The following is a 12084-nucleotide window of genomic DNA, read 5'->3' on the forward strand; positions in this document are numbered from 1 at the left end:
CTTCACTTGCCAGTGGAAACATCCTCTTTACTTGTATCTTATCTATTCCCTTCATAATTTTATATGTTTCTATAAGATCCCCCCCTCATTCTTCTGAATTCCAATGAATATAATCCCAATCTACTCAGTCTCTCCTCATAAGCCAACCCCCTCAACTCCGGAATCAACCTAGTGAACCTCCTCTGCACCCTCTCCAGTGCCAGTACATCCTTTCTCAAGTAAGGAGACCAAAACTGCACACAGTACTCCAGGTGCGGCCTCACCAGTACCTTATACAGCTGCAACATAACCTCTCTGCTTTTAAACTCAATCCCTTTAGCAATGAAGGACAAAATTCCATTTGCCTTCCTAATTACTTGCTGTACCTGCAGACCAACCTTCTGTGATTCATGCACAAGGACACCCAGGTCCCTCTGCATAGCAGCATGCTGCAACTTTTTGCCATTCAAGTAATAATCCTTTTTACTGTTACTCCTACCGAAATGAATGACTTCACATTTATTAACATTGTATTCCATCTGCCAGTCCTTTGCCCACTCACTCAATGTATCTATGTTCCTCTGCAAAGTTTCACAGTCATCTGCACACTTTGCTCTGCCACTCATCTTAGTGTCATCTGCAAACTTTGACACCCTACACGTGGTCCCCAACTCCAAATCATCTATATAAATTGCAAATAATTGCAGTCCAAACACCGATCCCTGAGGCACACCACTAGCGACTGCCAACCAGAATAGCACTCATTTATCCCCACTCTCTGCTTCCTGTTAGTCAACCAATCCTCTATCCATGCTAATACTTTACCCCTAACGCCATGCATCCTTATCTTATGCAGCAGCCTCTTGTGCGGCACCTTGTCGAAGGCCTTTTGGAAATCTAGGTGCACCACATTCACTAGGTCCCCATTGTCCACCTTGCTGGTAATGTCATCATAGAATTCCAAAAGATTTGTCGAGCATGACCTGCCCTTCATGAACCCATGCTGCGTCTGCCCAACGGGACAATTTCTATCGAGATGCCCTGCTACTACTTCCTTGATAATAGACTCAAGTATCTTCCCCACTACAGAGGTTAAGCTAACCGGTCTATAATTCCCCATCTTTTGTCTACCTCCCTTTTTAAACAGTGGCGTCACATCTGCTGTTTTCCAATCTGCTGGGACTACATCATCTAAAATGATGGGCTTAGAGGGTTAAATTATGAGGACAGGTTGAATAAATATGGATTACATTCTGTTGAGAATAGGATATTGAGGGGAGATCTGACCAAAGTGTTTAAAATGTTAAAAGGATTTAATAAGAGTAAATAGTGACAAATTATTTCCTCTGGTGGGGGAATCAAGGGATCATAATAAAATTGGGTCATTCAGGAGCAAAATCAGGAAGCACTTTATGACAAATGACGAAAAGGATAGTAGAAATTGCTAGGACAACTGGAGCTTTCAAGACTGAGGTGGATAGATTTTTGTTAGGTAAGGGTATCAAGGTATATGGAGCAAAGGTAGGAAAATAGAGTTGAGTCAGCCATGATCTAATAGAATTGCAGAGCAAACAATTTTGAACTATAGCCTAACCATTGTTTTGTATGAATTTTAACATTCCTTCTTTGTTTTTTATACTCTATGCTCCTTTTGTCAAACGCAACATCCCAAAATCTTGTTTCCAAAAATGTATTGACTCTTTCATTTCTATGTGAAATTGCAACTGCCACTTGTCTGTCTCTCTGCTAACCTATTGGTATTCTCTAAAGGTCTTATATTAGTTTAGTTTAGAGATACAGCACTGAAACAGGCCCTTCGGCCCACCGAGTCTGTGCCGACCTATTCTCCTTTCTGTTTGCCTTTCTGTACAAATGAAAGTCTCTAGGGAAAAAGTCAAAGATTGGTCCCTGCTAATTCGGGCTAATGTACTTAAAGAACTTTGATCTCTTTGCACCAAGTGTAGAGCACCTGTATAAAAGATGAGCACTAGAAATTACAAAAATGGGAACAAATCTGATGAAAATCTAAACTAATCATTTCATTAAGAATATAATTCAGTCTGCTAGAAAACTTCTTAATTGGACTCCACAATGATAAAATCCTTTGAAGTGGTGTTTGATGTCTTGTGTTCCTTACAAAGCTTTCCAAGTATAATGTAACTAAAGAACGTAATTCCTGTCCTGTGTGTCTTATGGCAATAAGAATATGTTGGAAAGATCATAATCTTAGCTAAGATAGTAAAGGCCATTTATTCTGTTCTTTGGTCATGGCCCCTGTCGACATAGTGGGAAATCTTAATTGTCCTTATCACAAAGTGTTGCTCTGAGTCTTCTGGCATTCTATAATGAGGCGATTAAAAATAAATCCTGCTTCTGAATTTGAACAAGGCAACATTCTCTGCTTTTATAACCAGATATGGACCCCCATGTCTGCGAGAGGTGTACACATTTTGCAAAAATTATGGCAAAGACACTGGAAGAAGTACTAGCAGCGTTAATACCTCCAAATCAGGTGGGCTTTGTGAAAACAGGTATTCTGAAATGCACTCTCCATCCTTATTTGAGGCATTCCATGCATCCAGATTGAAGGCAGCGCTTAGGAATCGGATAGGGAGGGCTGTGTTTATAGTAAAGGGATATGCTCGCCAGTGGCATTTGAAAGCTATTTACATACCATTTCTCAGTGTTTTTTCCAGTCCCTTCAAAGCATTATTGGAGGCCTTTGTGTAAAACAGTAATATCTAAATTCAGGCTTGGTTGGTAAAATACTGAAAAGAACAAAATCCTTCAGAAAAATCCATCGCATTACATAATGGAGGTGTTATGTGCACAGGGGAATAAAAATCACGGTAGGTAACTTGTAAAGATGTCCTGAGTTAAGACCTGTTACAATGCCAAGCTTTATGCAATCCAACTTGGAATATTCTATCATTTCAGCTTGGCTTCACAGAGTAACAATCTCTTCCCTTAGTCAGTCAAGAGACATAATACTGATAAGAGTAGACGGTGTGAAATTACACAGTCCATTCCAAAGTTTGTAATCTGTGGGTAAATTGCCAAGTTTGATCCTTTTAATAAAGAAAAGTTGAATAAAGCAGTGGGAGTTGCTCGTATTTTGAATGTCAGATTAAGCTTTTTTAATAAGAACTTGAGTGCCATTGAGGTTTCCAGGTGCTCTCATAGCATTTTAACCCACCTTTCAAAACACAAGTAAGTTTAGAGTTCTGGTCAATAATTGGTAAGAAATTGTGGAAATGCATTAGTGGAGCTGAAAAGTACTCTTTCCAGAAAATAAATTAAGTATGAACTAATATGTTTGTATGCATTTGCAATATTATTTAACAATTTCAAGATGAACTATATGTAAAGTATACACTGATGTGAATGTGGTTACCCACTGGGCGGAATCTTCCCAGTCCTGCTGGAGGTGGACTTGATGGCAAGACTGGGAGAAAGGTAGGACAGGAGGGCATCCGGTCAGAGGTCTGCCAGCTTTCCACCTCTGGCAGATCCTGCCAGAGGTGGGGTGGAAACCGAAAGGCTACCCATGTGGCAGTGGCAGGTAGCCAATCTGCATATTTAAGTGTCCAAATGTGGGCAGATTGGGGACGCTGCTGGATCTTCCCTGCAGCAGGCGGATCCTCTGCCAAGGCCATAACCCAGTGGGAGCCTGGTGGCAGCTTACAGGCAGCTGGCCAGAGGGCCCGCAAGGCTTCCTGCACTTAGCCCTCGTACCGGAGCCGCATGGATCAGCGGGCCACAGCTAGTGCAGGCCACCCTGTGGAGGGGTCTACCCGTTGCAACATATTTTTGTCAGGGGCAGGATAGGTCAACGACGACCTTCCTGCCCAGAAGCCATTTGAGGCCCTTAAGAAGCCTAATAACAGCCACTTAAAAACCTCTTTTCCTCCCCCCGCCCCCCACCACCACCACCACCACCACCACCATAATCACTGGCACTAAGCCCAGTAAATGAGGCGACCTCCCTGCAGGCTTGGGGAAGGAATGGAAGCCCTCCTCCATTGACAATCTGTGGCCCACGGAGGGTCCCCACTAGCAAACAAAATACCTCCCTGTACATCTCTCTCCCTACATGCAGTGCCCACCCTCCCATCTCCCCCTTCACCGGGGCCTTCCCAACTGGCCCCGGTAACGCTGTCTTACTTCCTGATCTGGGCCTCTAGCGCTGGGCTGGGTCCAAGGCACCTACAGTACCGGCAGTGGCCACTGCTCCTGGTGGCACTGCCGATACTACTGAGCTGCTGGCCCAGTGATTGGTTGGCAGCTCATGGAGGTGGGAACCCCGTCTTTAAAGGGACAGGGATCCCAGAATTGGGCTCTTAATTGTCCCGGTGCTGTAGAATCAATCCACAGGGTTGCGGGGGGGTGGTCTCCGGTTGGCTGAGACAGGATTCCCCAACCTTTTTGGCCCGGTGCCGGGAGCCTGGCCATGGACTGAAAATTCAGTGAATTGCATTATTAGTAACAGATGCTTGAGAACATTCTTTAAGTCAGCATGGCATTACTCTCAAATTAATTAGATAAATTTGAACAACTTTTTCATAGAAACATAGAAAGATTTATGGCACAGAAGTAAACCATTTGGCCCCTCAAGCCTGCTCCAGCACCCAATTGCTGCACAATGATGTTTCTTGCAGTATCGTAAGTCTCATTGCATAAATGCTGGTGATGAGTGACTGGGCTGTGTTGGGAGACATCAGCCAGGTGTAGGGCGGATGGCCATTTTTGTCCAACATGCATCTTCTGTTTCGATGTGGAGGCTGTAGGATTGCTGGAACAGCCGACTGGCGCAGGATGAAGAAATCATGCTGCCAGGATAACAAGCACATACCAGCAAGATAAGGTGGGTGTAGTTGCACCCCAGCTATGCATTGAGCAAAGGTAAGCTTTGCAGCACCTTTACATCTCAGCGTTGAGATGCAGTGCCCACAAAGCCACATATATGCAGTCCCTTCTCCTGGCACAGAGCATCTGTTGCCTCCCAGATGTACCAATGGATGGCAAGCCAGATCAATTGTGGCATTGGTGGGAGTTGTCTCATGCTGCCGAATGCAAGCTCAGTGCTAAACTCTATTCTGTTCCTGTCTAACAACCACTTACACACTTGGCAGCAGGAGATGCCAGTGGAGACGCTGGCTGACTTTTTCTGTCCTCTCAAGCTCAGAGTGTTGTCAGCTAGGAAGTCATCCTGCTAAGGAAAGGATTAAAACTTGAACCTCTCAGTAGAGGCCTGCTCAGGTCGGGAAAAAAGAACCCAACCTGACCGACCCGGCCTGAGTCCCTCCAATTTTGTCCCCGTCCCGACTCGCCCCGACCCCACCATCTCTTTACTTACCTTCCGACTGAGAAGCTCCACAAAGCTGCAGCATATGCGCAATGATGTCATAGTGACATCATTCGCTCACTGCGTAGACTTCGTTTCGTCCCGGACTCCCAGCTCAGGTAAGTTAAAAAATTTTAATACTTACCAGTAGAACACTTTCTGTGTGTGTCCGGCCCGACCCGACTCGAGCTGGATTCAGCCCGACCCGAGTCGACCTGGACTCTGCCCAGCCCGGCCCGGCCCGACCCGAACCCAAACATCGGGTTCAGTTTGGGTAGCAGGCCTCAACCTCTCAGGTCTTTGGCTCGTATCGGCACTGCAACATGCCATCATTACAGAGTCCTGATGCTCAATTCTGTTAGGGACATTGTACCAGTGATTTTTTTTTTTTCACCCTGCTTCCTCTTTCCCCTCCCTTTTCCCCCTTCCCCCTTTTCCCCCTTCCCTCCCTTCCCTCCCTTCCCTTTCCCCTTTCCCACCTTCCCTTTTTTCTCCTTTCCCACCTTCCCTTTTTCCCCTTTCCCACCTTCCCTTTTTTCCCCTTTCCCCCTTCCCTCCTTCCCTTTCCCCCCTTGCCCTTTCCCCCTTTGCCCTTTCCCCCCTTGCCCTTTTCCCCTTGCCCTTTTCCCCTTGCCCCCTTACCCTTTCCCCCCTTACCCTTTCCCCCCTTACCCTTTCCCCCCTTACCCTTTCCCCCCTTACCCTTTCCCCCCTTACCCTTTTCCCCCTTACCCTTTTCCCCCTTACCCTTTTCCCCCTTACCCTTTTCCCCTTTCCCCCCTTACCGTTTCCCCCTTCCCCTTTTCCCCAGCCTTTCCCCTCCCCTTCCCCCTTTTTCCCCTTCCCCCTTTTTCCCCTTTTCCCCCTTTTCCCCCTATTCCCCTTTTTCCCCTTTTCCTTTTCCTCTCCCATTCTCCCCCAGTAAAGAGCAGTTGCAGATTTAAGGTAATTGGCAGAACAGCCAGGGGGAATGAATATTTTTTTCATGCAGCGAATTGTTTGGATCTGGAATTGACTGCCTGAATGGGTGGTGGAAGCAGTTTCAATAGTAACTTTACCAAAGGCAATTGGGTAATATACTTGAAAAGGAGAAATTTGCAGGATAATGAGGAACGAGCAGGGGAGTGGAATAAGACTAATTAGATAGCTTTTTCAAATCACCAGTGCAGATACGATGAGCCAAATAGCTGCCTTGTGCTGTATGATTCTGTTTTCTATGTGAAAAGTGAACATCAATGAATGGATATGGAAGACTATGCTTAATCATAAAATGTTATTAATACGCTTTCCTTGATCTGCACGAAATGAAAACATAAATCATTTACGAGATCATATTCTTTGTGTTCTGTTGCCAGCCGACTCTACGTTTTGCAGGGTGGTTTGGCGCAGCAAGAATGGAGAGTACCTGAACTGATGCATAGACTCCTTCAGTACCTTGAGCCCAAACTCACGCAGGTCTATAAAAATGTACGAGAAAGGATAGGAAGGTGAGTGCTTATTCAGAGTTTAATTCGTAGGATTTAAAAATATTGCAATATCTTTTTCTTATAAAGTATATATGTTCACAGTTGTGAGTTTGATTTAATTTGTTCTAAAGTATTAAATTGCACAAGTTTAAGATATATTCTGAATTCTATAGTCATCTATACTAAAGAACATACAGAGTTCATAATTTATAATGGCCACTTTGGAGTCAATGTATTGTACTTGTCATTAGCACTGCGATGCTGATATAATAATGTAATGATTTTAATTAGCATTTACTGACTGTTGTCATGGTGTTACTCATGGTCACTGGGAGACTAACAGTAATGCTGGACACATCATATATAGGATTAAATATAAATGTTTTCTCTCCTCTCTCGCTCGTGTGTTGGCGTATGGTAGTGACTGTGTTACTAGACTAGAAATCCGGGACCTAAACTAATAATCCAGAGAATGTGGCCCCAATATTTACAGGGAGGGAATTGGGGAATACAGTTGTGGGGGCGTGTGGGTGGGGAAAGGGTGCATGCGTGCAGGGAAAGACTGGCAAATCCTGGGGATGCAGAGTTCCTATCAAATCTAATATCACATCCTCATTATAACTTTTCTTCTGTTTCCTGCTCAGTAGCTAACCCAATTGACAGGCTGGCCAACTGCCTTGCAGGAAAGCCAGCGACAGGAGGCTGCAACTGGGGACTGTTGAGGGTAGGCTAGTGGTCAGGGTTTGGTGAAGGGGGGTTAGCTGGCCAATCACAGCAGCAAGGAGAGACTTTGATCAGCTCAAGGTTTGTTTGAAGGGGGTGGGGGAGCACTGCTGCTCTTCACGACTCACGTGAGTGCTCTCAGCTGCACGGCTGCTGCCATCACCATTTAGCTGTTGGTTTCCTGAGACCTGGAGGAGTCTGATTTAAATATGATCATGAAGTACCCCACCTCCAATCTGGGGAACATGCAGACCACACAACCCTCCGTCATAAAAATGGCAGCAGTTGGGAATTGTTCCCCTATTTTGAATTTTCAATCCCCTCCCACTGATCCTCCCTTCCTGTTGCAGGGATAGGGGTTAATATTGACCCCCATGAATTTAAATTTCATTGTGGCAGTTTAAGAATGTTAATTGAGTTTTTAAAAAGCTGGTATCAGTAAAAGTGACCATGTAGCTGCTGTTAAAATTCCAACAGGTTCACTAATGCCCTTTAGGGAAGGAAACCTGTCGTTCTTACCTGGTCTTGCATATATATCACTCCAGTCCCAAACCAACGTTGATGACACTTAACTGCGTTCTGCAGTGGCCAAGCAACCTGCAACAAACTGCCGGAAAGCCCACCACCTTCTCAGGGCATCTATCTATGGGCACTAAATACTGGTCATTCTTTCACATTCCAAGATTGTGTTTAAAAAAAAAAAAATACCCATTCAGTCACTCTCCCCCTTTCTCTCTTCACTTTCTTTCGCATTCTCCTTTTTACCTCCCTCTCCCCTCCCTTTTGCTGTCTCCTCTTTATCGCACTTTTACTACTCCCCATTTATCTGTTTTCCTCTCTATGGGCTGAATTTTCACCCCCATATGGGGACGAGTACAGAGGCTGGTGGGTGGGTGTGAAAAGCTGGCCAGCGTGCCGCTTTCCCGGCACCATCCTGACCCTGGGCCATTTTCCCAGAGGCGGAACAGGGGTCGGAAGGGCTACCTGCCCTCAAGCAACCTATTAAGGCCTATTGTCAGAGGACAACTGGAATTTTCCAATTGGCCTGTGGGTCCCCTGAGGCGTCGGGGATTAGGCCAGCTGCCTGCAGGCGGCTTCTTGGTGGCAGGCCGAGGGGACGCCAGCACTCCAGACAGGCTTTGAGGACCTCGCTGCCTGCCTGGCCACAGCTCCGGCCGTGGGCCGCCCTGGCCCGGCAGCTGTAGCCATTTTTAAAATTAAAACTATTAAAAGTTGCAGGAAGGGGGCCCCAAGATGGAGGCACCCTCTCTCCACAAGCTGGGGCTCCTTCCAAGCTGGAGTGCCTCATTGGCTCGCCAGCTTCGAGAGCTTGCCGGTGAGCCTGCTCTCTAGCCACTAATTGGCCAGTTTGGGGAAAATTGCTGCCTTGTGACATTTTCCCACAAAGTGTGGGGTTTTGACCACGTTTGGCTATGACATCAGGGTCCTGACACAAAACCCAAAATCTTGCCCGATATCACTCCCTTTTTTATCTGTGAATCACTGCCCTATTTATATTTATCTCTAACCCGCTCCCCTTTTTAAAAATCTCTTTCTCTCCCTTTGTTCCCTTTTTCCTCTTGCTCCATTTTTCTCCCTCTCCTCCCTTTCTATCTATTTTTCTATCCTTTGCCCTACTTAGATCTCTATCTCTCCCTATGGGAAGCATCACAGTTGAGCACAGTCCTGTCCTTATCTTACATCGACTGTTGCCACATTCTAGCAGAAGTCACTGGATAATAATCAGAAGTGGGAATCCTGGCTAATTCTTTCCCCAGTCAGTAGCCTAGAGGCACTAACCTCACTTCTAAAACTCCAGCTGCCATCCTGGCTAATACCGGCTAATTCATTGCAGCCCAAAGATTTAGCATCAAACTTTTTGATCCATTTAACTCCGTTAAACTCCACAGTTTATGAAATGTTTCACACAAACACATAACCTTTTCAATGTGGAAAAATATACCTAGTATTTGGTGGGGGTGTGGTCCTCTAGTATATTCACTAATTGCTTGGTAGGATAAGTGCATTAGATAATGTATCCAACAGATTACTCCTACCATGCAATCTCAAGAGTATTTATTATTTTAATTCATTCATGGGATGTGGGCATCGCTGGCCAGGCCAGCATTTATTGGCCATCCCTGATTGCCCTTGAGAAGGTAGTGATGAGCTGCCTTCTTGAACCGCTGCAGTCTATGTGGGGTAGGTACACCCACAGTGCTGTTAGGAAGGGAGTTTCAGGATTTTGACCTGCGACAGTGAAGAAACGGCGATATAGTTCCAAGTCAGGATGGTGTGTGACTTGGAGGGAAATTTGCAGGTGGTGGTGTTCCCATGCATTTGCTGCCCTTGTCCTTCTAGTTGGTAGAGGTCGCGGGTTTGGAAGCTGCTGTCTAAGGAGCCTTGGTGCATTGCTGCAGTGCATCTTGTAGATGGTACACACATCTGCCACTGTGCGTCGGTGGTGGAGGGAGTGAATGTTTGTAGATGGGGTGCCAATCAAGTGGGCTGCTTTGTCCTGGATGGTGTCAAGCTTCTTGAGTGTTGTTGGAGCTGCACCCATCCACGCAATGGAGAGTATTCCATTACACTTCTGACTTGTGCCTTGTAGATGGTGGACAGGCTTTGGGGAGTCAGGAGGTCAGGTACTTGCCGCAGGATTCCTAGCATCTGACCTGCTTTTGTGGCCACGGTATTTATATGGCTACTCCAGTTCAGTTTCTGGTCAATGGTAGCCCCAAGGATGTTGGTAGTGGGGGATTCAGCAATGGTAATGCCATTGAATGTCAACGGGAGATGATTAGATTCTCTCTTGTTGGAGATGGTCATTGCCTGGCACTTGTGTGGCACGAATGTTACTTGCCACTTATCAGGCCAAGCCTGGATATTGTCCAACTCTTGCTGCATTTCTACACGGGCTGCTTCAGTATTTGAGGAGTCACGAATGGTGCTGAACATTGTGCAATCATCAGCGAACATCCCCACTTCTGACCTTATGATTGAAGGAAGATCATTGATGAAGCAGCTGAAGATGGTTGGGCTTAGGACACTACCCTGAGGAACTCCTGCATTGATGTCCTGGAGCTCAGATGATTGACCTCCAACAACCACAGCCATCTTCCTTTGCGCTAGGTATGACTCCAACCAGCGGAAGGTTTTCCCCTGATTCCCATTGACCTTATTTTGCTAAGGCTCCTTGATGCCATACTCGGTCAAATGCTGCCTTGATGTCAAGGGCAGTCACTCTCACCTCACCTCTTGAGTTCAGTTCTTTTGTCCATGTTTGAACCAAGGCTGTAATGAGATCAGGAGCTGAGTGGCCCTGGCAGAACATGAAGGAGGGTATCCTCAATGTGAAGATGGGACTTCGTCTCCACAGAGACTGTGTGGTGGTCACTGCTACCAGTACTGTCACGGGCAGCTGCATCTGCGGCAGGCGGATTGGTGAGGACAAGGTCAAGTGTATTTTCCCCTCTTGTTGGTTCCCTCACCACCTGCGGCATACCCAGTCTAGCAGATATGTTCTTTAGGTCTCGGCCAGCTCGGTCAGTAGAGGTGCTACCGAGCCACTCTTGGTGATGGACATTGAAGTCCCCCAACCAGAGTACATTCTGTGCCCTCACCACTTTCAGTGCTTCCACCAAGTGCTGTTCAACATGGAGGAGTACTGACTCATCAGCTGAGGGAGGGCAGCAGCTGGTAATCAGGAGGTTTCCTTGTCCATGTTTGACCTGATGCCATGAGACTTCATGGGGTGCAGAGTCGATTTTGAGGACTCCCAGGGCAACTCCCTCCCTACTGTATACCACTGTGCCGCCACCTCTGCTGGGTCTGTCCTGCTGGTGCAACAGGACATACCCGGGGATGGTGATGGCAGTGTCTGGGACATTGTCTGTCAGGTATGATTCCGTGAGTATGACTGTCAGGCTGTTGCTTGACTAGTCTGTGGGACATCTCCTAACTTTGGCACAAGCCCCCAGATGTTAGTAAGGAGGACTTTGCAGGATCGACAGGGCTGGGTTTGCCATTGTCGTTTCCGGTGCCGAGGTCGATGTGTGGTCCGTCCGGTTTCATTCCTTTTTATTGACTTTGTCGCGGTTAGATACAACTGAGTGGCTTGCTAGGCCATTTCAGAGGGCATGTAAGAGTCAACCACATTGCAGTGGGTCTGGAGTCACATGTAGGCCAAACCAGGTAAGGACAGCAGATTTCCTTCCCTAAAGGACATTAGTGATCCAGATGGGTTTTTACAACAATCGACAGTGGTTTCATGGCCATCGTTAGACTAACTTTTTAATTCCAGATTTATTAATTGAATTCTGCTGTGGTGGGATTTGAACCTATGTCCCCAGAGCAATACCCTGGGTCTCTGGTTTACTAGTCCAGTGACGATACCACTACGCCACCGCCTCCCCTGTTTTAGCTTTGTATTAACCTAAGAGACTGTTAAGCCTTGCAGGTGCACATAACATTATGAAAGTGGGGGTAGTAGGAGAGGCGAGACAATTTAAAAAAGAAAAGGGTTATTGGGTAATATGATTAATAAAATTAACAGAAAAGCAAGCAGAGGCT

The 12084-nt window shown here is 46.3% G+C and overlaps 1 protein-coding gene across 4 annotated transcripts in view; it reads left to right on the forward strand.

Annotated features, from left to right (window-relative positions):
- LOC137376413 (proteasome activator complex subunit 4-like) overlaps window positions 1-12084 on the forward strand; it is a 227538-nt gene that overhangs the window by 142041 nt on the left and 73413 nt on the right. For all 4 annotated transcript variants that reach the window (XM_068044928.1, XM_068044930.1, XM_068044929.1 and 1 more), the window contains one exon: window positions 6679-6810. In XM_068044928.1, coding sequence (XP_067901029.1) covers window positions 6679-6810 — 132 coding nt within the window. The remainder of the gene's footprint in view (window positions 1-6678; window positions 6811-12084) is intronic.

Source organism: Heterodontus francisci, chromosome 13 (assembly GCF_036365525.1).
Source record: "Heterodontus francisci isolate sHetFra1 chromosome 13, sHetFra1.hap1, whole genome shotgun sequence".
NCBI classification, from domain to species: domain Eukaryota; kingdom Metazoa; phylum Chordata; class Chondrichthyes; order Heterodontiformes; family Heterodontidae; genus Heterodontus; species Heterodontus francisci.